The following is a 21,707-nucleotide window of genomic DNA, read 5'->3' as shown; positions in this document are numbered from 1 at the left end:
TACATCACAGCAGGTCACACTGCTGTCTTGTCAATCTTTACTTTCACTCATGCTGTTGTTCTTCTGTCACAATGATAACCTAGTATAGCCTCATAATAAAAACATGGAGTTGAAAATAAGCTCTCCAATAAAAAAAACCCAAATTTTATTAAAGAAGTCAGAAAAGGAAATCAAATATTCTGAATTTAGGTCATTACGAAATACTATAAAATGCAATGCTAGTAATCTGAAGGTCTGTGTAATTTGTAGTAAATGTGGAGTTAAGTAACTATCTTTCTTCAACTTAGCATCTGGCTCTCTTACCTGGACACTCTCCAAGGAAGCAGTCGACAGTCTCCAGCCACTCGCCTCTGCACTCAGCACCCCCATATGAGGGGCCATTACACTCCCTGGTTCTCTGCATGGTTCCATTAGAACAGGAGGCAGAGCAGGAGCTCCAGCTGGACCACTCATTCCAGACGCCATCCACTGAGAGAGGCCAAGGTCACCACAGCAACAAGAAAACAGAACAAAAGAGAACGCTATCTGTTTGAAATACTATAACACTCAAAATACAACAAACACATTTTATAATCGCCTCTGTCAGTGCGCCCCAGGGTGGCTGTGGCTACAATGTAGCTTGCCATCACCAGTGTGTGAATGTGTGTGTGAATGGGTGGATGACTGGATATGTAAAGTGCTTTGGGGTTCTTAGGGACTAGTAAAGCGCTATATAAATACAGGCCATTTACCAGAGGTGTGGACTCGAGTCACATGACTTGGACTCGAGTCAGACTCGAGTCATTAATTTTATGACTTTAGACTTGACTTGAAAAAATGTTCTAAGACTTGTGACTTGACTTGGACTTTTACACCAATGACTTGGGACTTGAATTGGACTTGAACCGGTTTACTTGAAAAGACTTGATATTTTACCCCAAATATAAAATTTAACACGCATATTATATAGAGATTGAAAATGTGACGTCATTCACGGGTAGAACCGCAAAGGATTCTGGGAACTCGTGGCAAGAGGTACTAGCGCACGCAGGCTTTCAATTGAAATCACAGCGATAAAAAGAAACACAAAAATGTCAAGAAGCCGTTGTATTATTAACTGCAATAGCCGGTCGCATGACAGCCACGGGAAGCCGACGGGTAAAGAGATCGGTTGTTATCGGATTACGTCGTTGAAGAGAAATTGTTCGAGCCATGTTTCCAAAGTAACAAAGACGCGACGGATGGCCTGGATTGCAGCCATTCAAAGATCAAATATAACGTCCCAGAACACTCCAGCTCACAGGTTAGTCCGCTCCAAGCATTTACACGAAGGTCAGAGTTTTTTAGTAGTTAATACGTCATTTTTCTTAACATAATTGGTGATATAGGTTACAAGGAAGTCTGGCGCTGAACAGAAATTGTCGCGCTATGCTCCTTTATTTATTGTGCATAAATAGTGAATTGTCCTGACACAATATTGCGTTTCGCTTCTGTTATTATGGTACACTGACAAAAACATATACTTTTATTCACAGGATAAAACAGTTGTTTTGTATCACTAATTGTCCAGTACGATTACAGCATACAATATTATTGTCACTGCTACATTTCTGTGATGCTACCAGAAATTATTTCCACTACTAATTAATTACCGTTGAGCTCAAAGGTCCTATTAATAAACGGTTAATGAATGTGTATTTATGATGACGATTTGTGAGACTGGTAAACTTATGATACGTACGATGGTCTTTACTTTCTACACGGTGCATTTCAAGGTCCTGCACCCATCCGTCGGTAAACTGTACCTGGGCTTGTTGCAGTGACCTGAAGTTACTAAACTTCATGAGTGTATGCACTCACTCCAAGAAGCGTATGATTATAAATATGCATATAAATATGCTAAGATGAGATAGCTGACTTCATCTAACTAGCAAATGTTGTCCAGGCTACGTTGGTGATACAGTTTTTTTTAATGTGTATGATATTTTTGTCATGCGGTTTTAAAGCCGGTCCTACAAGCGCATCCAAGAATAACATGCAGCTTATCTCAGAACTGTCGGTGAAAATTATTCTTGGAGCTAGGTTTAATTGAGCTGCATTTTAAAGAGGTGCAATTTCACAATTTGTGTATATTTTCTAAGTTCACTATTTTGTCATGTGTTGAGAAAAACACAGATTTTAAAATTACATGGTCTAATATTTACATTTAGCATAACTGCAACATTATTTTTTCGTTGTTTTTTTTTTTTTAAGACTCGAAAGGACTTGAAATTCAAAATTTCAGACTTGTGACTTGACTCGGACTTTTACACCAGTGACTTGAGACTCGACTCTGACTTGCCTGACATTACTTGAGACTTGACTTGAGACTTGAGGATAAAGACTTGAGACTTACTTGAGACTTGCAAAACAATGACTTGGTCCCACCTCTGCCATTTACCATAAATAGAGTTGTACCGTTCCAATTCTTGAGCAGACTTTTCACATTAACATGATTTTTTCTACTGGAGCATCTTATAGCTGCTTGAACAGACAAAGTACAGGTTAAGTATGTTTTAGGTAAACTAGTTTTGTGTTTCCAGGGTTGTGCTCAGAACTCTAAAACAGCATGCCCAGTAGCGTTCATAGTCGCAGACTTTTGAAACAGTCAGACCTTTGTGCACATGTAAGATAATGTCATGTTCACACTCACAAACATGCAGATACAGCAACTACATTTTTTGCTTAAGGAATAAAGATAACCTGAATTCTTCTTATTCTTCACCTCCCCACACTTGGCTTACTGCTGTGTGAGGTGGGAGTGATTGTTAAATTTGTATGTTTTATGCCCCACTGTACATAAGTGCAAGTGGGTGGGGGTTTGGCATGATGTTAAATAATCTAATAAGTGGCCTAAATCATTATTAACATTACCATGAAAATCTTCAGAAATCAAATCACATCTGAGGTCCTTACCCGGACAGACTGCTATATTGCAGAATTTGGTCTGTTTCTCTGGCCCTTCACATGGATCTCCCCCAAACTGCGGAGGGGTGCAGGTTCGTGTTCGAGACCTGTAACCTCGGCCACAGGTAGATGAACACAGACTCCATGGTGACCATTCGTCCCATGCTCCGTGCACTGCAATCAGAGCAGCTAGCGTATGATTTATAGACAGACAAACACCAAGACAACACAATACCTTCACTGCCACAGTGAACCGTGGGCAGTTATCTGGGATAATCTGTGCTAATTCAATGTGGTCACTGTACTTTCAAAGTTTAGGAGTCTCCCAGTATGTCTGCTCTGGTTGTATGAGAGTGTGAGAATATCCTAAAATCTCTAAAACCGCAAACCCAGTCATGCTTGTGAGGTGAGGTGTACGTTGTCCCATAGGCCACAGACTTGCTGCAACTGTGGCGCTGAATCATGTGGGTCTCGTAAGGGTGAGGCAGGGTCCTGGAGAGGGCTGGGTGAGCACAGGGAGGCAGCAGGAGGGATTTTGGGGTGGGGGGTGGGAGCTTACCTGGACAAACAGCAGAGTTGTTGCAAGGTCTCTGCTCTCTCAGTGGCCCACTACACTGGGTGCTGTAGGAGGAGGACACACAGAAACGAGTGCGACTCTGCCAGCCCTCCCCACATGTGGCAGAACACACACTCCACGATGACCACTCCTCACCTGAAGCTGAGTCTACTGAGGAGGAAGGGATGGGTAAAGGAGGATAGGGGAAAAAAGAGGAGCGAAAGGAAAGGACAGGACCATAACTAATTATCATGCAGGATCTAGCCTCTGTGGCCAAAAGAGGAAGGTTTGTGCTCTGATAAAGGGTACATTCTCGCTGTGCTGCATTTAAGGGCTGCCTCCATTAAAGGCGTAATTTTTCCTGACTAGTATATGAATCTGTTCCAAAGGTGTTGATAAATGTCCTTTCTTTAGCAGACAAAGATAATGGTGCCTAGTCAGTCTTCAAATCCACTACAGAATAGAGACAAGAAAGTGAAATTTTCCTGTCCAAGTTAAATTTCTAAGGCTCTACACAAGTTCCCAAATGTTGTCCTTCAGTGGAGACAGCCCCTGAAATGGGCCCCAGCTTTTGGTCTGCTGCTGGTCTTTTCCTTCGCTGAGTTTCTGATGTCATATCCTTGGCATCGACTTCCAGTGGAAATTAATGCCCATGACTCTGGATATGTCAGCGATTTTTTCACTGCCCACGACTGCCTCTTCAGTGGGTCACTTTACCAATAAGGGAAAAGTGGGCAGTCTCAGGTGGGAAGCAGGGAAAGAAGTAAACAGGAAGTAGGGAATCAATTAGCAAATAAAAGTAATACTCCACTCAAAACCTATCTTTGCTGTAAATTTTACCCCCGTATCTTCAACAGATCTCAGTGGCTTTGTATGTTGTCTTGTTTTCCAAAGACCAATAGCTGTGGTCCAGGGTGTGCCATGTCTTTTGCCCTGTGACAGCTTGGTCAGGGTTCAACAACCCCAGCCACAGGTGGACTCTGGAGGTGATTAGCCCAGTTTAGCAGTGAGAGTTGAGATCCAGTTAAATCTAAACATTTGTTATGTAGTTATGTTCCACAGCAGCTTCCAGGAGTGCAGGAACCTTCTGAAGGTTTGTGGTTACAATATCATATTAATGTCACCGTGTATGTTTGGAATTCGTGGGGAAATACTTCCACCATAGTAATTAAATACTGTGTGTCTGCCACTGACTTCTAATTTTATAAGCTATGCTACAGTGGTGGGTGTATAACTATGACAAAGTAGGATTACGCATTGTAATAATGCGATTTAGTTGAATGTTCAAATAAGCAACCAATTAAATATATTATTTTTTAATATATAGTAAATAAATATGTTACAGTGTTTCCTTGTTCGCTGTTGCCCCATTGTGTGGGAGGAAGAAATGAAAACTGACTATCCAATGAAATAAAGTCATTACACCAGGAGGAAAATGTAAACCATAACATAACAGATGGGCTTGTAAATGGCAATAATCTTGTAATGCAACCTGCTATTTTTACATGGAACTCTATCCAACACTGCTCAGCTAGGCTACGCTCCAGCTCTATATTTTAACCCTTTCACGCATAGTGGTCACTACAGTGGACAGCTATTCAAAGGCTGTTTTCTTGTATTTGTGTCAGTGTTGATGGTATACTTGCACATAAACACAACACACAGCGTATATTGTTCATTCGTTTGTCAAATTCACAAGTCAAAATGTATGTTGTCCACCTAAGTGGACATGTACAAAACTTTTTGAAAAGTACATGTTTAAAAAAAAATGAAGTTCAAAAATCTTTTTTTCATGCCTAAAGATGAATAAAAATACTTAAGAAAAAAAATCCTGATTGAGGTTGTCATAATTCGTGCATGAAAGGGTTAAGGACAGAAATGAAATTTGTCTTCCTCACAAATAAAGCATGAATAAGATCCAAATTTGTTGAACTTTTGGGTGGAGTATCACTTAGAAGGAAGACTTCATTTGATGTGTTGTTTTACAGACAGGGGACCATGTCCTGCCATAATTTCACAAAAATACAATTTTACCATGTTCAGGCAGGGTCCATGTTGGAATTAGTCCATTGCGGACGAGGCACTACTGTGGGAGATTTTGATAGATGTGCTGTAAGTGAATGCAACTCTCTCTATTGTGGGTGTCATGTTTTTTGTGTGATATGCTGCTATCACCCAAGCTGCCACAGTGACTGATGCATGGGATCCCTCTGCGTCCCGTTGTCTTACCTGTCTGAGAACTCTGCTGTCCACTGCGGGGCTTGTCTGCGTCATCACGCTTGCGGCTGTCCACCGAGCGAAGCGATTGGCTGCGAGAGAGATGGCGACCTTTGCCTAAAGGGGGGTGAGGCAAGGCCGGGGGAAGGAGGGGCGGGGGTTAGCAACCAGAGCTCCTTCATTAATGCCTTATATTTGGGACACAACCGTGACGTGATTGGTCACCCAGAACAGCATCAGCCAAACTTGGGACTTGTGTTGTGCTGTCTGTGTTAGTGTGCTGTGTGTGTGCGCAGTAGTCTCTTTATATTGTCAGCTGTTGTATAATGTTCCTTGTGATGGCATAACTAAATAGAAAAGACATGCAATAACATCAACAGTAATGAGTGTAATCTGATTTTTTAGCTGTCAGTCATGCACCGCCAGTTCTGTACAAATAAAGAAAGCTCTAACCAGTGAAACATTGCAGCTCTTGGTAAATGGCTTCAATAAAACAGAACTCTGATGTTGTTTTCATGTCCCTTTAGTCATTTGTGGGCTAATGATGTTGACATACTGCCTAAAAACCTGACCATGTCATTCTTATTTTTCATCGATCAAAGTCCCCTTTCCAACATGCACTCTTTAAGTCACAACTCTGACTTACAGAGAATGGATACATAAGCACATGAACAAGATGTTAAGAAAGGAAAGGTAAAGAAAAAGTAGTTGTAAAAGCACAGTTTGGACACACCACATACTTGTATTTACCCACAGAGCTTAAAGCACCCTCACTGACAGACATAGAAAAATGAACACGAAGAATAAGGAGCTTACCAGTGCAGGACTGCGAGTTGCAGGGCCGGCCCTCCTCCACTATGCCCTCACACAGGTACGACTCCTCCGGAGGTGACCGACAGGTCCGAATCCGGGTTTGGATCCCTCCACCACACTCGCTGCTGCACTGTGCCCATTGGCCCCACACACTCCAGCCACCTGGAGACACACAGACAGTAGTGGTTACTTACTGTGTGTTAACTTAGCAGCAGTGTTTTTCACTTGTAATGCCATGTGTTTTTGAGCTCATCTAATGGAGAGTGATCTTCAAATCCTACAATCCTCTGTGCAAAGCTTCAGTTTTGAAGAGCTGCCAAGGCATATAGTGTGTAGGAAGAAACACAGCTTGGAGCTGAACATCTCCAATCTTAAAAAAAATGACAAATAAAAACAGATGCAAAATGTATGCCATAATGATGCTAACACAGCCCTACCTCATACTGGGAAGCCTACATTCCAAGAGTTAGGTCAGTCAAGCATACTGTGATGACAAGGTTTGCATGTATGTAGAATTTTGAATTTTTGAATTTTTCTGTCATAAACTGTGCGTGGCAGGCAGGAATGGAGGACCAAATGCAGAGTCCAGGATGTGAAAAGTAACTCAAAAAGCAGCTTTAATGCTGAACACTAGGAAAAAAATCTACTAAACTTGAAGATACAAAATAGGCTTGGCAGACAGAACACACAGACAGGTATGAGGAAGATCGCAATGCTGGACAGAAGAAAAGAAAAAGGTTTAAATACACAGGGAATGACGAGAGAACAGGAAAGTCATGGGGAACACAACTGGGGCAGATTACACACAACGAGACAGAGGACGCAAAGCTAAACATAACACACGAGACAAGATACCTTCAAAATAAGAGAAACAAAGCAAAACAAGGTGCACACAGACAGGAGACTACCAAAGTAAAACAGGAAGTAATGGGAACACACAGAGAGTTGCAGATAGACAGAGACATGACTGGGGAAGCACTGATATCATGACAGGCAGGGAACACCAAATGAAACACAAGGGAAACACAAGAACTCACAATAAATATAATCAGAGCCTCACAGACGACGACACAGAGGGCAAAGACACAAGGGGGAATCCTAAATAATCCAAATCTAAACAGGAACAACCTAGACACTAGAGAATCAACTTAAGACTACCAAAAAGGACTTAAACACGAAACATAATATAAAATGACATCAAAACACGTGAAAATGAGCTAGGATCGAGACGGGCGCTGTTAGAATCAGCAATTAACCTTGTTACATTTCTACACAGTGTTAAGGTGGTTACTATAACCTTTAGCTTTTAAAGTAATTTCTAAAATTCTGTCTATTTCTAATACTTAAGAGTTCATAGAGTTGCAACAGTGATTACCTGTCAGAATAGTTATCCTTTGTATTACTACCTCAAGCTGCTTTTCAAGCCACTTAAAGAAGTGCAGACACTTTTCTTTCCAAGCTCCTTAGACTACAATAACCTGGATGACTGAGAACCTTCACAGACAGGTTCTGACAGGCTAAGGTTCTGCAGACACAACAACAGTTCAAAATGCTAGCACTAACCAGGGAATAATGCTTAGCTGACATAAACAAGAACTATATCCAATGCAAAAAGAATATATTTCAGGACGTTCCAAAAGCCCATTGCCCAAATCAGAGCTCTTCTGCAACCTCCAGCTGCTGACAATACTTCACATCAGCCTCCAACCACAACTTCTACTGAAGCCTTCACCACCTCCTTTGCAGGATGCTTGGTCCCCAAGAAAGTTTCCCCTTTCCAGGGAGCAGTAGTTGTAAAGACCGTTCACTTTGTTGCAACTTGACCAGTCAAACAAAAAAGAGCACACCCATCAGAAACTGTAGCTGTACCGACAGGCAGAGCTAAGGCAAATCCCCCACCAAGTTTACAGTTACTAGCAAACGTTTGTTTTGGTCAAAACATGCAAGCCCTGCAGGCTCTAATTGATTCTGGAGCAGAGCAAAGGTTTTTCTATCATTGATTGATTAACAATTAGGGATTAATGTGAAATATCTGAAAGAACCTGCTGTTTTGCCTGCTGTTAGATAGATTCCTGTAACCTCTAGCCTAGCCCCTAGGAAAGTATTTGGTTCGGTTGCTAGAAGGAGTGACAGTGATCAGGATTGTCATCTTTCATCACAGTGGTTTCTTCCATCTACCTTCGCCAGATTGTTAAGTTGCAGTTGTAATGTTAAGCTTCACTCTCTAGTTTTATGTTCACTTCATGACTAAATTGCCGTCTCTGTCTTCAGGATTTTTCCAGTGTGACTTTTTGTGGACGTGCTACTCAATACTGGACTGCACTTGGACTTTGAAATTAACCTTCTTGCCCACTCAAGAGTTTGCCTACCTGTTATTCATGTAACTCATTATTCATGTAAAGCTCAAACTCTTGTGCCTGGGTCCATCCACCTTGAGTTCACTATGACAAATGAACTTCTCAAACTAGCAACATGGACTTTATGTAGAAGAGAGCAAGGTCTGATCCTCTGCTTTACCTCCTAACCTTTGTTTCCCTTCAACTCACAGCAAGAACAATAAATGTTATTAATTAATACTGAAACAGCTGACAGAGTTCTTTCATTTATCTATATATTTGTATGTGTAATATGAGCAGCACTGTAGGTTGTTGAGAACAGATAAAATCACTACTAGGCCTCTAGGTAGGAGTATAATGAAGGTGTAAACAGAGCACTCACTTCCTCTCTTCTTTATATTAAAAATAACAGCAAACCTGATGTTTCTTGAACAAAGAATGTAGCCATCCATTCTCTGGCTCGGTTGGCTTTTCCTTATTTTAATGGTGCTTAAAGGAAAAAAAATGTATAGAGACAAAACTGCTATTACTGCTACTATTGTGAAGGAGCAGATTTTACTGAAACAACAACCATTCCCCAGATCTAACCAAGTTTTGTACCTAAAGTTGAAAGGCTCTTGAAGGCACCAAACAGGGCCATCATTTTGTCTGATATAGGGAGATACAGGCGACATCTGACAAAACAACATTAACTGACATCCTGGGATACGAATGCACAAAACACATAAACTACTGACGTCCAAGCATCTTCAGGATATTGCAGCACACCAAGTTGGACAACCAACTGAAAAACAATCCTCCCTAGAAAGTTCCAGGGTCCAAGTTTCATAAGCCATGTTCACAAAGGTGACAGGCAAAATAATCTTTTGTGAAGATCTCCCCAGGTCTCAATTTGTTTTTTAGTTTTTTATCTCAACTGTAAGGTGAGTTGAAGGGAAACAAAGGTTAGGAGGTAAAGCAGAGGATCAGACCTTGCTCTCTTCTACATAAAGTCCATGTTGCTAGTTTGAGAAGTTCATTTGTCATAGTGAACTCAAGGTGGATGGACCCAGGCACAAGAGTTTGAGCTTTACATGAATAATGAGTTGCATGAATAACAGGTAGGCAAACTCTTGAGTGGGCAAGAAGGTTAATTTCAAAGTCCAAGTGCAGTCCAGTATTGAGTAGCACGTCCACAAAAAGTCACACTGGAAAAATCCTGAAGACAGAGACGGCAATTTAGTCATGAAGTGAACATAAAACTAGAGAGTGAGCCAATAGGAACAAAGTATGACTGATACAGGTTAGGATTTTACATTACACAAAAGAAGCCTGGACCGGCCACTGCAGACGATATGTGTTGACAAGGCTATGTCGTACAGGACACACACGTTTGGGCAAAGTTTTGCCTGCCTGAAGCACTCCTGCACTGCAAGTCTGTGTGGATCTCTTTTGGACACTGTGCCTTGGCATTCATCAGACATATGGGGAGAACATATAGCAGGCAGGTGTAGATACACGTCCTCCATCATTAGACCACAGTGCAATGGAAATAAGAGTCACTGTCACCATCTGTCAAGGGTCTGATGTCCAAGAATTAGTTACCAAACTATCCATATACACATGAAGGATCTGGTTTATCCAAAAGGGGCCACAGCATTAAAAAACACAATTTAGCACACAAAAAAGTAACCTGCATCAGACTGATGATATCTAGCAGCTAAGGAGGATCTGAGGGGAGATTTTTTCCTCTAAAACAGAGATATGATGAATGCCATTGTCACTCTGAAATTCCCTGTTTGGCCATTCTGATTTAATGTGCTCCATTAAGATGTGTGCTGATCTGAGGAGGAGCAGGCAGAGCACTGTCAGAATATCTCTGTCTCTCTTTCTCTCACTGTGTGTGTCCTGCATGCTCATAAATGTTTAACGTCACAGACAGATGCCTTTCAGCCCCCTCAGGCGATGGCAAATATGTATTAATCTGCATGAATAGAACATGAAGTTGGCCAACATCCAGACACACACGTTTTTAATTACTTGCAAATCAGTTTCCTTTAGGGTGAGGCCCTGAATGAGGGAGGGCACTGTGGAGAGCGCTTGATTCAGTCGAAAGAGTCAAATATACACACACACATGCACACACACCTCGATTCCTCTACAGCTGTGTGTCATCTCACCATGACAGTGTTATGAGTCAAACTTTATGGATTGAAGGAGACAAATTGCAGTGAAAAAAGTGTAAATGATTTCCTTTCCCTTCAGAGATGAAATTAGCAGCACCAGCGATCACAGTCAATATCTGTTTGCTGTCAGCAGACTGACCTGGTGGGGTCCAAGTGTTCACTTATGGCTGTGAAACTGGATTTGATCATGTGACTGCACTCATTCAGTGGATAACCAGTTCAGTGCAGTTCACAGTATGTACTGGAACACAACTTAAAACATCTCAACTCAACTCAGTGCAGCCTCCCTCTCCCCAGTCACCTCCTCCAGCTTGTCCGGGGGAACACCAAAGTGTTACCAGGCCAGCAAGCAATTCCTGGGTCGGCCCCAGGGCCTTAACCCAGTGGGACATGCCCGGAACACCTCACCCAGGAGGTGCCCTTGTCAAATGACCGAACCAACTCAACTGACTCCTTTCAACGTGGAGGAGCAGCGGCTCTACTCTGAGCCCCTCCCGGATGGCTGCACTTCTCACCCTATCTCTAAGGGAGAGGCCAGCCACCCTTCGGATGAAGCCCATTTTCACCGCTTGCATCGATGATCTTGTTCTTTCAGTCACTACCCACAGCTTGTGACCATAGGTGAGAGTAGGGACGTAGATCGACCGGTAAATTGAGAGTTTCACTTTTACACTCAGCTCTCTCTTCACCACGATGGACCGGTACAGCAACTGCATCACTGCAGCTGCAGCACCAGTCCATCTGTCGATCTCCTGCTCCATTCTCCCATCACTCATGAACAAGACACAGAGGTACTTGAACTCCTCCACTTTGGGCAGGAACTCATCCCTGACCTGAAGTGGGCACTCCACCCTTTTCCTGCTGAGGACCATGTCCTAAGATTTGGAGTGCAGCCAATCAGTAATAAAGCCATTCCAACTCCCTGAGCCAACATGCTGATTCTTCTGTGCATGTTAACATGCTACATTTACCCCCCTTCAGGTTATTTGAGTGGGAGTTGTGTGACACATGAAATAATACACATTACAAGCAGGGCTACCATTCTGTTACTATGGTAAACATTAATTCATGTATATGAGCCACAATGACAAACTGCAAGGCAAACTGAAAGAAACTGAGCATAGCCACTTAAAGCAGTGATCTGGACTCCACATGACATGCCTCAGCTCATTTAAGAAGCAATCCCACAAGTGCTGCTTTGCTTAGAGTCTTTGAGGTTGCTGTGACAACCTGCATGGAGCAGATTAGCTAGCCAGGAAATCAGACCAGGAATGCACACAGCACTCAGTCAATTTCCAAAATAAGACACCGTGTGGAGACTGCATTTTTGATACCCACATCAATATGCCTATTTAGGCAGTTTTTAATTTATTTGTAAAAATTGTAGAGGGTAATGTCACTTGTAATGGAAATTGTGTATTTTGTTTGAGTGTTTTGTTTTGGGGTTTTTTGCTTTTTTATATAATTTTTAATATTCACATGTTTACATTTTCAGAATTGTAAAACCTTATTGTGGATCTAAGAGCCAAATTATGTGGACAATTTGCATCCAACTCATTGTGTAACGTTTTATTTGGTGGTATTTGATGGTTTGGGCCCCAGGAAGACTAGCAACCACTGTTGTGGAAGCTAATGGGGTTCCTTATAAATAAACAAATATGACTGGTGACACCAGACCAGAACTTAACCACTTAGAGGGATTCATCTTGAAGAACACAAAGTGTAATGTGACACAAAGGTGATTCTCAATAGAAAGGAAAAAGAGAAGATTTTAACTCATACTGGGATGTATCTGAGTACTGGGGACAAAATGATCTGCATCTACGTGATATGGGGTTGTGTGAAGGATGAAAAACAATTTAGGATATTTAATGCATAGATAGAATTAGAAATAAGATCTTATAGATCCATACCACACGTGTCTCTGGAGTAAGAATGTGCTTACTCCATAAAGCACAGAAAATGAGAGATACGTTATCCTCGGTTTAAAACAGCTGAAACAGCTTTTCAGAATTTTTTTTTTTCAATGAGAACTACAACTGCTTGTCACTGGGGCAGCATCCACTAAGGCACTGCTGTTATAGTCTGCACAGGAGGTACACTATTGTCTTGAACATTTGATGATAACTACAAAGACCGTTGATAAAAAAAAAAAAGAAGAAGAAGGTGAAAACTGGATGTACAGTTACCCATTCATTTGGATTTTCCATTTATCTGTGGAGACAGCAAAAGAAATTTGACTGTACTCTTACTTCAGGGCATGTCACAGCTTATATCTATTACCATTGTTCACAAGCACTTTGTGTGTTTGTACCTTATACATGAATGATAGTACATAACTAATGCAGCTTTTCTTTAAATTGCCAAGTCTACACAAATAGCACGTCATTTTCATTCTATTATTTATAGTTTATAAATAAAGAGTTGGGTTAAAAGTTGCTGTCTTTATGATTCTTATGTATCATACGTTTTCTTAACTACTTTTGGAAAGCTGCACTGCTTTGGAATGAGTTTGTTTGTCAAGCAATGATAAAGTCACACAATTCACGTTTTATTAGAGCAGAAAAATGAAGTTAGTTTGCTTTTTAGCTTCAAGCTCATCACTCTGTAAATATGATATATACAGAAACTGGGGTGTGATGAGTAAACATCCCTGAAGGCTACAGGTGGATGCTCGGGTGGTGGAGGGGTTGAGACAGCGTGGAGCAATGCAGGTCAACCATGACATTAATATGTCAGAAGAAGTGATGGAAAATTTAAAGCATAAATAGGACTCCAAATTGGAAGGGGGTGTTTGGTAACATGATGTGAGGAGAGTGAAGCATGTTTGTGTGTAGCTCCAGATCTGCCCAAACTAGCTCAAAGGCTTTTCTCCATTTAAACTGACTAAAGTCTTAAATGAGTTAATTCAGAAATGGTCCAGTGGACCATTAGAAACTCTCCATCCGGTTAATAAATTTAACAGAATACTACTACTACGACTACTTAGGTAACTAAACAGCAGTTCTGGATACATATAGTCATAAGTGTATGTGCACTTTAACAAGAGCAGAAACATTAAAGGCCTTAGAAAAAGAAGGAATAAAAATACATAAACTTGACTGAGCACATGAGCACAATCAGATACTGATGTTTTTGTGTAATAACTTCAGAGTGATTAGGACCCAAACACAGGACACACTTTACCAGGGACCAGCTCCAGTGTGTAAATCTGTAGTGCAATGAGCTAAAGGTGATTCCAGCAAGGTTCAAAAAAGGGCAAAAGGTCACAAGAACTAGACTAGGAACACAACAAAATAACAATATTCAAAGACATCCCAAACAGGAATAGAAAATGCTAGAAAATGACCAAAGCACAGAATTGCAGAAAATGGCTAAAGGGTTTGTGTGGAACAGAGGAGTGTTTATCCTGGGCTGAGTAATTAACTCACAGGACACAGGTTAGCTAAAAATGTGATGGTAACCTATTAAAGCAGGGATTACACGGTATAACAGGAAATGGCAGAACAGACACCTCAAATCATGACACTTGATGACATTCCACAGGACGAGCTAACATGGCATTTTGTCCACTTGAACACGTAATGCTCTCTGTTGGGTTCGGCTGACCCCTTTCATGTGATGACATGTAATCAGTTTAAGTGTGTTCTGTGGAGGTTTTTAGTGCACTTCTGTGTAAAGTAGGTGGCAAATGCTGCAAAAAAAAGAAGGCTAGACTAAGAGAGCTGCCATTGTGTGTTAGTGCCAGTCCAGTCACCAGAAGGGGAATGTCATTACCATGACAACGAGATGTTGCCGTCATCTAGGGCTGTTATCGCATGAACGCCTGAGACAACATGTCATATTTGAAGTAAGGAAAGAAAAAGGAGTAATGAAGAAAACAGAATTCAAAGAGGAATAAAAAGTGAGATACAGAGTGAGCCTGATTCATACAGCATGCTGTCCTACTCAAGGATAACATTCTGTAGTTTTCTTATCGCCAACAAAAGTAATCAAAGGAGCCAAAGCAACAATGAATTTATCTACTAACAAGTACTGCATATATACCAAATCCCGATACATAATCTTATTTCTCTGTGTCACAGAGCTCCACAGTATTGTGTAAGCCACACTGCACTTCACTGTGCATTAATCTGTGTCTCAAAACACTCCCCAGTAAACGCATCAATTCCTGCCGTTATAGCAACCTTGAGCTTTGGTTTTTAAAGAATAAAACTACATATTTGTTTTTTTTTTTGATAGATCATCTCAGGAGACAATCTATTAACCTTTATTTGTGTCTCCAAGTTCTTTTTACACTGGAGCAAACCTCTGACCTCATATAAAATTCATATGAGCACCTCGTAGCTCCCTGAAATTCTGTTCCCTGACCTTGCTATTTGATCCCCCTAAATAAGTTCCCTGTCAAAGTCATTATTTTTTCATTTTTATTTGCCGGTACATTTACACCAAATCCAACAAGAGTACTGACTCAATGATTGATCTACCAGGTGACCAACAAACCACACAGGATTAGGAAAATATACATATTTAACTAAAAACTACAAGTGCACTTGAAGGCTTCATTGATACGCTCCCTAACGCTTCCCAAACCTTTTCTAATAGATGATTTTTGGCTTTTAATTGTGCTAAAAAATCTTTGTTATTAGTTGCTAAATGAAAGAAATAAAGCTGACAGAGCTTGGGTATTTAGACATCTGGTATGTGTCCCTGCTGAACAAAGAGTAGATATACACGAGAACCAAACGCTCACTTTTTTTCGCAAAGTCCTTCTTTTTGGTGGACTAAAGCCAGCCTTGTGAAACATAATAACCTTCAGCTACTCTCCTGAATCATTTTGGGTTTATTGTGAACAAATATGCTTCATGAATATAGAGAAACATGAACTGCAGTTTGGAGCAGGGGACCGGCGCGTTTTTTCTGTCGAATGAAGGCTTTGTCAAGGCAAGAGAAAAAGAGGGGGGTGGGTCCATTTACAGATAAGATTCATTCTTTTTCAGGGGGAAAAATGGAAGAAATGACAAGACTGTGAACTTTCTTTTCTTTTTCCTTTTTCCCTTTTCTTCCCAGTAATCAGAGTCAGAAAGGGTGAGGAGGGGATGGGGTGCGGTTGGGGATGTGGGTTCGATGGGAGGAGAGTAATGCAGTGTTGTCTTTCTCCCTCTGCAAGGACATTTCATTATATTCTCAATAATTCAGATGGGGTCTTTTGTCAGCACGCTCCCTGGTAGCAGGACTGATTGCAGAGTCCAACTCACCTCTGTATTCCTTAAACTCGCCCCTCCTTCCAAAACATTCTCTTTATTTTGACCTTCACTTGTCTCCAAAAACACACACGTTCTCCTTCATTGCACTCGTGTGTGTGTGTTGGGGGTATCGGTGGCCGTGCAGTTCCGTGCATGTGAATCATGCGCTTTTGCTGGGTCCATAATGAACTTCCTGAAAGTCACCTTCACCTCCTATTTGGAGTGATGGGATAAGTGGATGGGCATCTCCTGTTACAGCTCCAGTTTCTGCACCTTTGAAATCATCAATAGCTGCCACTACCACACACACACACACACACACACACACACACACACACACACACACACACACACACACACACACACACACACACACACACACACACATAAAGCTCTTATGGCTACAGTTACTGCAGACTTATTGATTGAGTAAGTATGTGCATGTGTGCACAGAGCTATGATGGAAAGGAAAAAAATAGAAATATGTTGACAGCTGTTGAGGAAACAAGTAGGCAGCTGCAGGGTGGGGGTCAGAGAGCGGGAGTGAAGATGTTAAGAAAGACAGAGACAAGAGGACAGGAGGCAATAATCAGGAAAACATGAAACTCGGGCAGAAAAATGTGGTGACGGGTTCACACAAAGCTGTGTGGCTGAATGAAGGATAAGGCGAATGCTGACACCCAGAGGACAGAAGCAGTCAACTGCATGGCAGAGATAACAGGCGGTGAAAGGGGGGAGCGGAGGGGGGAGGAGAGACGGAGATGAAGGCAGACAGGAACAGAAAGAGGGGAAAAAATGTTCGGACAGATAAGACGAAAGAAGGGAAATGAAAGAAGTGGAGAGAATGGTAGGCTGCTGTCACCGTGTCCTACGAGAATAAAAATGTGCATGCGAAAGCGTTCTCATAAAACAGGGAATTATGCTCCCACATTTATTTTTATTGACTGTGTCTTCATTTGCAGCAGCAGGAGATTATAAATTTCATTATGTGATATTTCTTAGAGACAATATGCTGTTAAATTCAGCAGACTGACGCTCTGCCCTGACTGGCTGTAATGTACCAACATGAACTACATCTTATAATCGACTGCATATTGCCATAATTAACAGAGGCTTTCTAAATGAATAGGATGGCGTTTGCCAAAGTAAATGGTTCTCACATGGCCTGTGAAAGGGAGAACAAAGGGCTTGTATCGCAGTGTCAAAGGAGCATTTCTAAACCTTCGCATTACGAAATTAAAGCTCTGATTGTGTATTTTATCAAACTTGAACTGTAACGCAGGTCTTAAGAATCATTCAGGTACAAATGTGCACCTCGTAATAACCACCATGGCATTAGCAAACCATTAAGGTTGGGGTGTTTTTAGCCACTTTCTAAATAGGCAACTTTTCAGAAACTAGAATATGTCATACATCTATTTTGGTATCACAGGTTTTCTGCTGAAAGCTTTTGTGTTTGGGTGTAATCCTGCCCCTAAACCTACTGTAGATGTGTCGCTGGTGGTCTGGTGTCTGTTCAGATGCCAAAGATTGTAAACATTATACTAATTTCCAGTTCGATCTTTTTGCCACTAAAGTAACTTTGCACGAGCAACATTAATAGTTCCAAATAATCCTTATGTTGCACTGAGCATTGATGCAGCTCCTCAGTTTATCCTCTGTCTGAAACGAGCACTTTTACCTCTCGTCCCCCAACATTTAAGCCAACTGCTCCTTCTACACAACAAGTTTGATAAGCAAGTTGGTGGAGCTACTTTTCTCACAAGTGACGCGCACCTGAGATGCTACATTAGGAATTCTGGATGGATCCTGAACTCTTGTCTTCTGGGAATTACCTGTTACCTCATGATTTGAATCTTTGACTGTATTTAATATGAGCATGAACTATTGTAACTGTATACATGCAACAGCAAATAGATTCCCTGTGAAAAAATTATTTCTGCCTCATCTAAATGGGATGGCAGCAGCTCACACACACTTATCCACAGAGTCACTAGACTTGGACTAGTGTGATGTTTTTGTTGTTATTCTTTATTATTATTTTATATGACATTTCCTTGTCAAGAGCAATAAAGATTTAGCAATTGATTATTATTAAATAGTTTTTATTATTAAATAGGGATTTTTTTCAAATAGTTTGCTGCATTCACTGTTAGCACAATTTTGCCTTCTACATAACATAAATAATAAACCCAACAAATAAAACTCTTAACACAACTGCATGTTAAGACATTTATCACTCTCTCTCTGTAGAGTGAGGAGTTTAACCTGTTAGTGAACCAGGCACTGAACCCCACCCCCAGCACCCAGTCAGCTCCCCATGCCAGTCCCAGGTCTCTGGTGACTTTGAGCAAGCAGTAACCTGCATGGCAAGTCAGCAGCAGTCTGCTCCGAATCCTGGTTTCAGGTGTAAGCCTTTAAAAAAGCAAAAGTTTGAAGTTTGGTCTTGTTTGTTTGTTTTAGAAAAGAAGGACCTCTAACCTCTGTAGCAAATGTTAATCAAAAAAGAATTGTCTCAGTGTATGTAGGTACTGGTTTTTAGAGGTTTTGAACAGCAATACAGATCTTGGGTCTAGAGCCAGCTATCATTTCATGAATGCAAGGGTGTGGAAATGATGTCTTTGACACTGCAAGAAGAGATCGGACTATGGTTGGAAATGAGGATTATTTTCTGTCGTCACTTGCAAGGACTTGTTAGGCTTCATAGGCATTTAAATAAATGAATAAAAGCAAAAAGTAAAATCTTTAGCTTCCTGTTCTAACACATCAAAGACCCAGGATGTATATTTGCTTGAAATACTGCCTACAGTGGTTAATCAAATCAAGCAACAGAAGTGAGTTTTGCAAAATTGTTCCCAAAATATAGCAACATCAAAAAAAGGCTGTGATAAGCTTGTAATGCCAATGGATTTGACTATTTTGGAATCAAAAAGCAGTTTAAACTGACCAAGATTTATACAGGCCTGACAGACAATTTTGTTGTTTTGGCTGTAGAATGAAAAAAAAATTTCTCATCACACAGGACTCATTTGAATTTTCTTATACTGGTTGAGAAGTACAGTGATTTGAAGTGCACATGGTAACATGAAGGCAGAGCTGATTTTTTCTGTCCATGTTCAGACAGCAGTACTTTGTGGATGCCTTGTGCTGCAATGATACTCCAAATATGCCTGCAAAGCTCACATTCTCCTGTTTGAATTTTGTCTCTTGCCCAAATTGTTATGGAGTTATCATTTAAAATTGGGCCCTTTAAATAAAGGGTTAAATGACACCAGTTCTCAACTCTCATCTCTGCTGATAACTTTCTGTTTCTTCATTACTGTAAGTGACATTTTGTACTGTCAGCCAGCTTTAACAAAAATAACTGTCGCAACCTGTAATAATCATATCTACAGTCTTAATCACCTAACAAGAAGTGAAAATGCTTCGAACACTCACAGGGACAAGAACTTCTCACCTGGCTTCCTCCACTCTTTCAGAGATAAAGGGCCTTTGAAAGAGCATCTAGAGAATCATGGGACACTAACTTTTTCATTGGAAGCTAAAATTGTTTTAGGTGTGTTAACAGTTCCTCGAGGTATCTTTGATTGCTGGTTTTACACAATTTCCTCCCACCACACTGAGCCATTTCTTGTCAGCTATGTTCAAATGATATCCAAACACAGTAACTAAATGCAATTGAGGAGGAACACTAGCCTAATATTAAAACATAGATTTTTTTTTCATCACAGTAAAGTAGTATTTTCAGGGTTCTGTTTAAATGAGACAGGGAAGACATATCAAGAGCCACAATGCTCACACTGGCACTGGACAGTAAAGCAGTGGTGTGTGATATATGACATGTATGCGGTTTCAGCCATGATAGAAACAAATAGAATGCTGGGACATTTTTCCCTTTCGGGAACATATTTGTCCCTCATGTTTTTCCACTCTCCCCCAAGGATTTGCTGACATCTGTGAGTCATTATTTTAAGGCAATGATTATTATTCTTTACGTTGAGACAGTGATTGTTAATCTCTCACTGGTAAATTCAATAGGTGGCAGGAAATGCGTAGGAGGAATCAACAGTACTGAATAGGCCAATCAGAGTAGTTGCTGGCCACATCGACGTGACAGTGCAGTTACAAGAGATTCATGTCAGGTTATGACATCAGCTGTGTAATACTGCATATCAATAAAGAGGACAATAATACAATGGTAACACTGAGCAGGTCTCCATCAAAACGTGGAGCAAACATAATAAGGTAATAAGCAAATAAGAAAGCAAATTACTGCTAGGACAATTTTAGTTTGTCTCAGAAAAGTAGATTTGTGAAGAAGAAAGTAAATCCTCTTTCAATTCTAAGGATAGTTAATATTTTAAAGTCATCTGGTCCTTAGGAGACCTAAAAATAAGGTGAAACCATTTTAAAATAAACAGCATATTACAAGTTGCCATTTTCCCACCACAGGAATCTCAAATATTCTTGTTTGATATGAAACTAGTGGAAGATTGTCTCAGTGTCGCTGAAACTGAAGCTGAAAGTGTCAAAGGACAGCCACCGATGTGTTTGTGAACACTGGACCAGTGAGTAGATGGTTGTTGAGAGATATTTACCGAAAGACGTTACTAAGCAGAGCAGTCAGATATCACATGCATGTTCCCTGGGTGAGAAACCCCATGATGTGAAATACAGCAAGCCAAGCTGTTGTCATTTTCTCTCAGGGACCTCTTCTGTATCACCACGCGAAATATGTCTATCATGAAGTTTGTGTCCTCCGTAATACCTAGATAGGTGCTAGATAGGTACTAGATATCCTTATGTTAGGTAATGTCAGTCTTGGATCGACTTGTAGATAATTTACTCTTATATGTGTAGTTCTTGAGACTTAAAACTTCTGCTATTTCTTGTGCTAGTTGTGCTGTGAATGAATGAAGGACTGAAATTATTGCAGTTATTTATGTTTTAGCTCCATGATAAGTTACTGTTTTTAAAGTAACACTTGTAGGTATTTATTGATGTTCAGTTGATTGCACTCTTTCTTAAGTCTGATTTTGCTTGGCTTGTGGTGATTTTTGTTTGCCTCTGGTTTGTTCTTCACACAACACGTGGCGCATATTAGGAAACACTCCTAATGTTGCAGATCTTTGTGTGGCGGCCATGCTTGAAACAACCTAAGCATAACCTTTCTGCTTGAATGAATCTGATTCTGTCAGCAAGTGCTTTCTCTATCAACTTCCTACATTTGGAGAAGGTATGCTCAGTCATTTCACAAAAAATACACACAATAGGTGCAGTGTTTTTTTTCACTGAAACTTCCCGAGTACCTTTGCTGAAAAGCTCAAATGTCTTGAAGGTTTTTATCTTTAAGCCTAACCTTGTTTCAGTGGTTGCAGCAGTATAAGAGGGTTGTAAGCAATTTTCACCTCTCTCAGCAAAAACATCACAGATTGGCTGTAGGAGGAAA

General features: G+C 40.8%; 1 protein-coding gene across 2 annotated transcripts in view; it reads right to left on the bottom strand.

Annotated features, from left to right (window-relative positions):
• Window positions 1-21,707, bottom strand: part of LOC146658437 (adhesion G protein-coupled receptor B1-like) — a 211,937-nt gene that overhangs the window by 104,951 nt on the left and 85,279 nt on the right. For both annotated transcript variants that reach the window (XM_085422057.1, XM_085422056.1), the window contains 5 exons: window positions 6,515-6,673; window positions 5,711-5,815; window positions 3,485-3,652; window positions 2,935-3,099; window positions 304-468 (listed from right to left, as the gene is read on the bottom strand). In XM_085422057.1, the coding sequence (XP_085278183.1) occupies window positions 304-468; window positions 2,935-3,099; window positions 3,485-3,652; window positions 5,711-5,815; window positions 6,515-6,673 (762 nt within the window). The remainder of the gene's footprint in view (window positions 1-303; window positions 469-2,934; window positions 3,100-3,484; window positions 3,653-5,710; window positions 5,816-6,514; window positions 6,674-21,707) is intronic.

The sequence above is a fragment of the Rhamphochromis longiceps genome, linkage group LG11 (genome assembly GCF_057381845.1).
Source record: "Rhamphochromis longiceps isolate RC_006_pf linkage group LG11, R_longiceps_female_GT1.1, whole genome shotgun sequence".
NCBI lineage: Eukaryota > Metazoa > Chordata > Actinopteri > Cichliformes > Cichlidae > Rhamphochromis > Rhamphochromis longiceps.
This window is presented reverse-complemented; position numbering and strand designations above follow the sequence as displayed.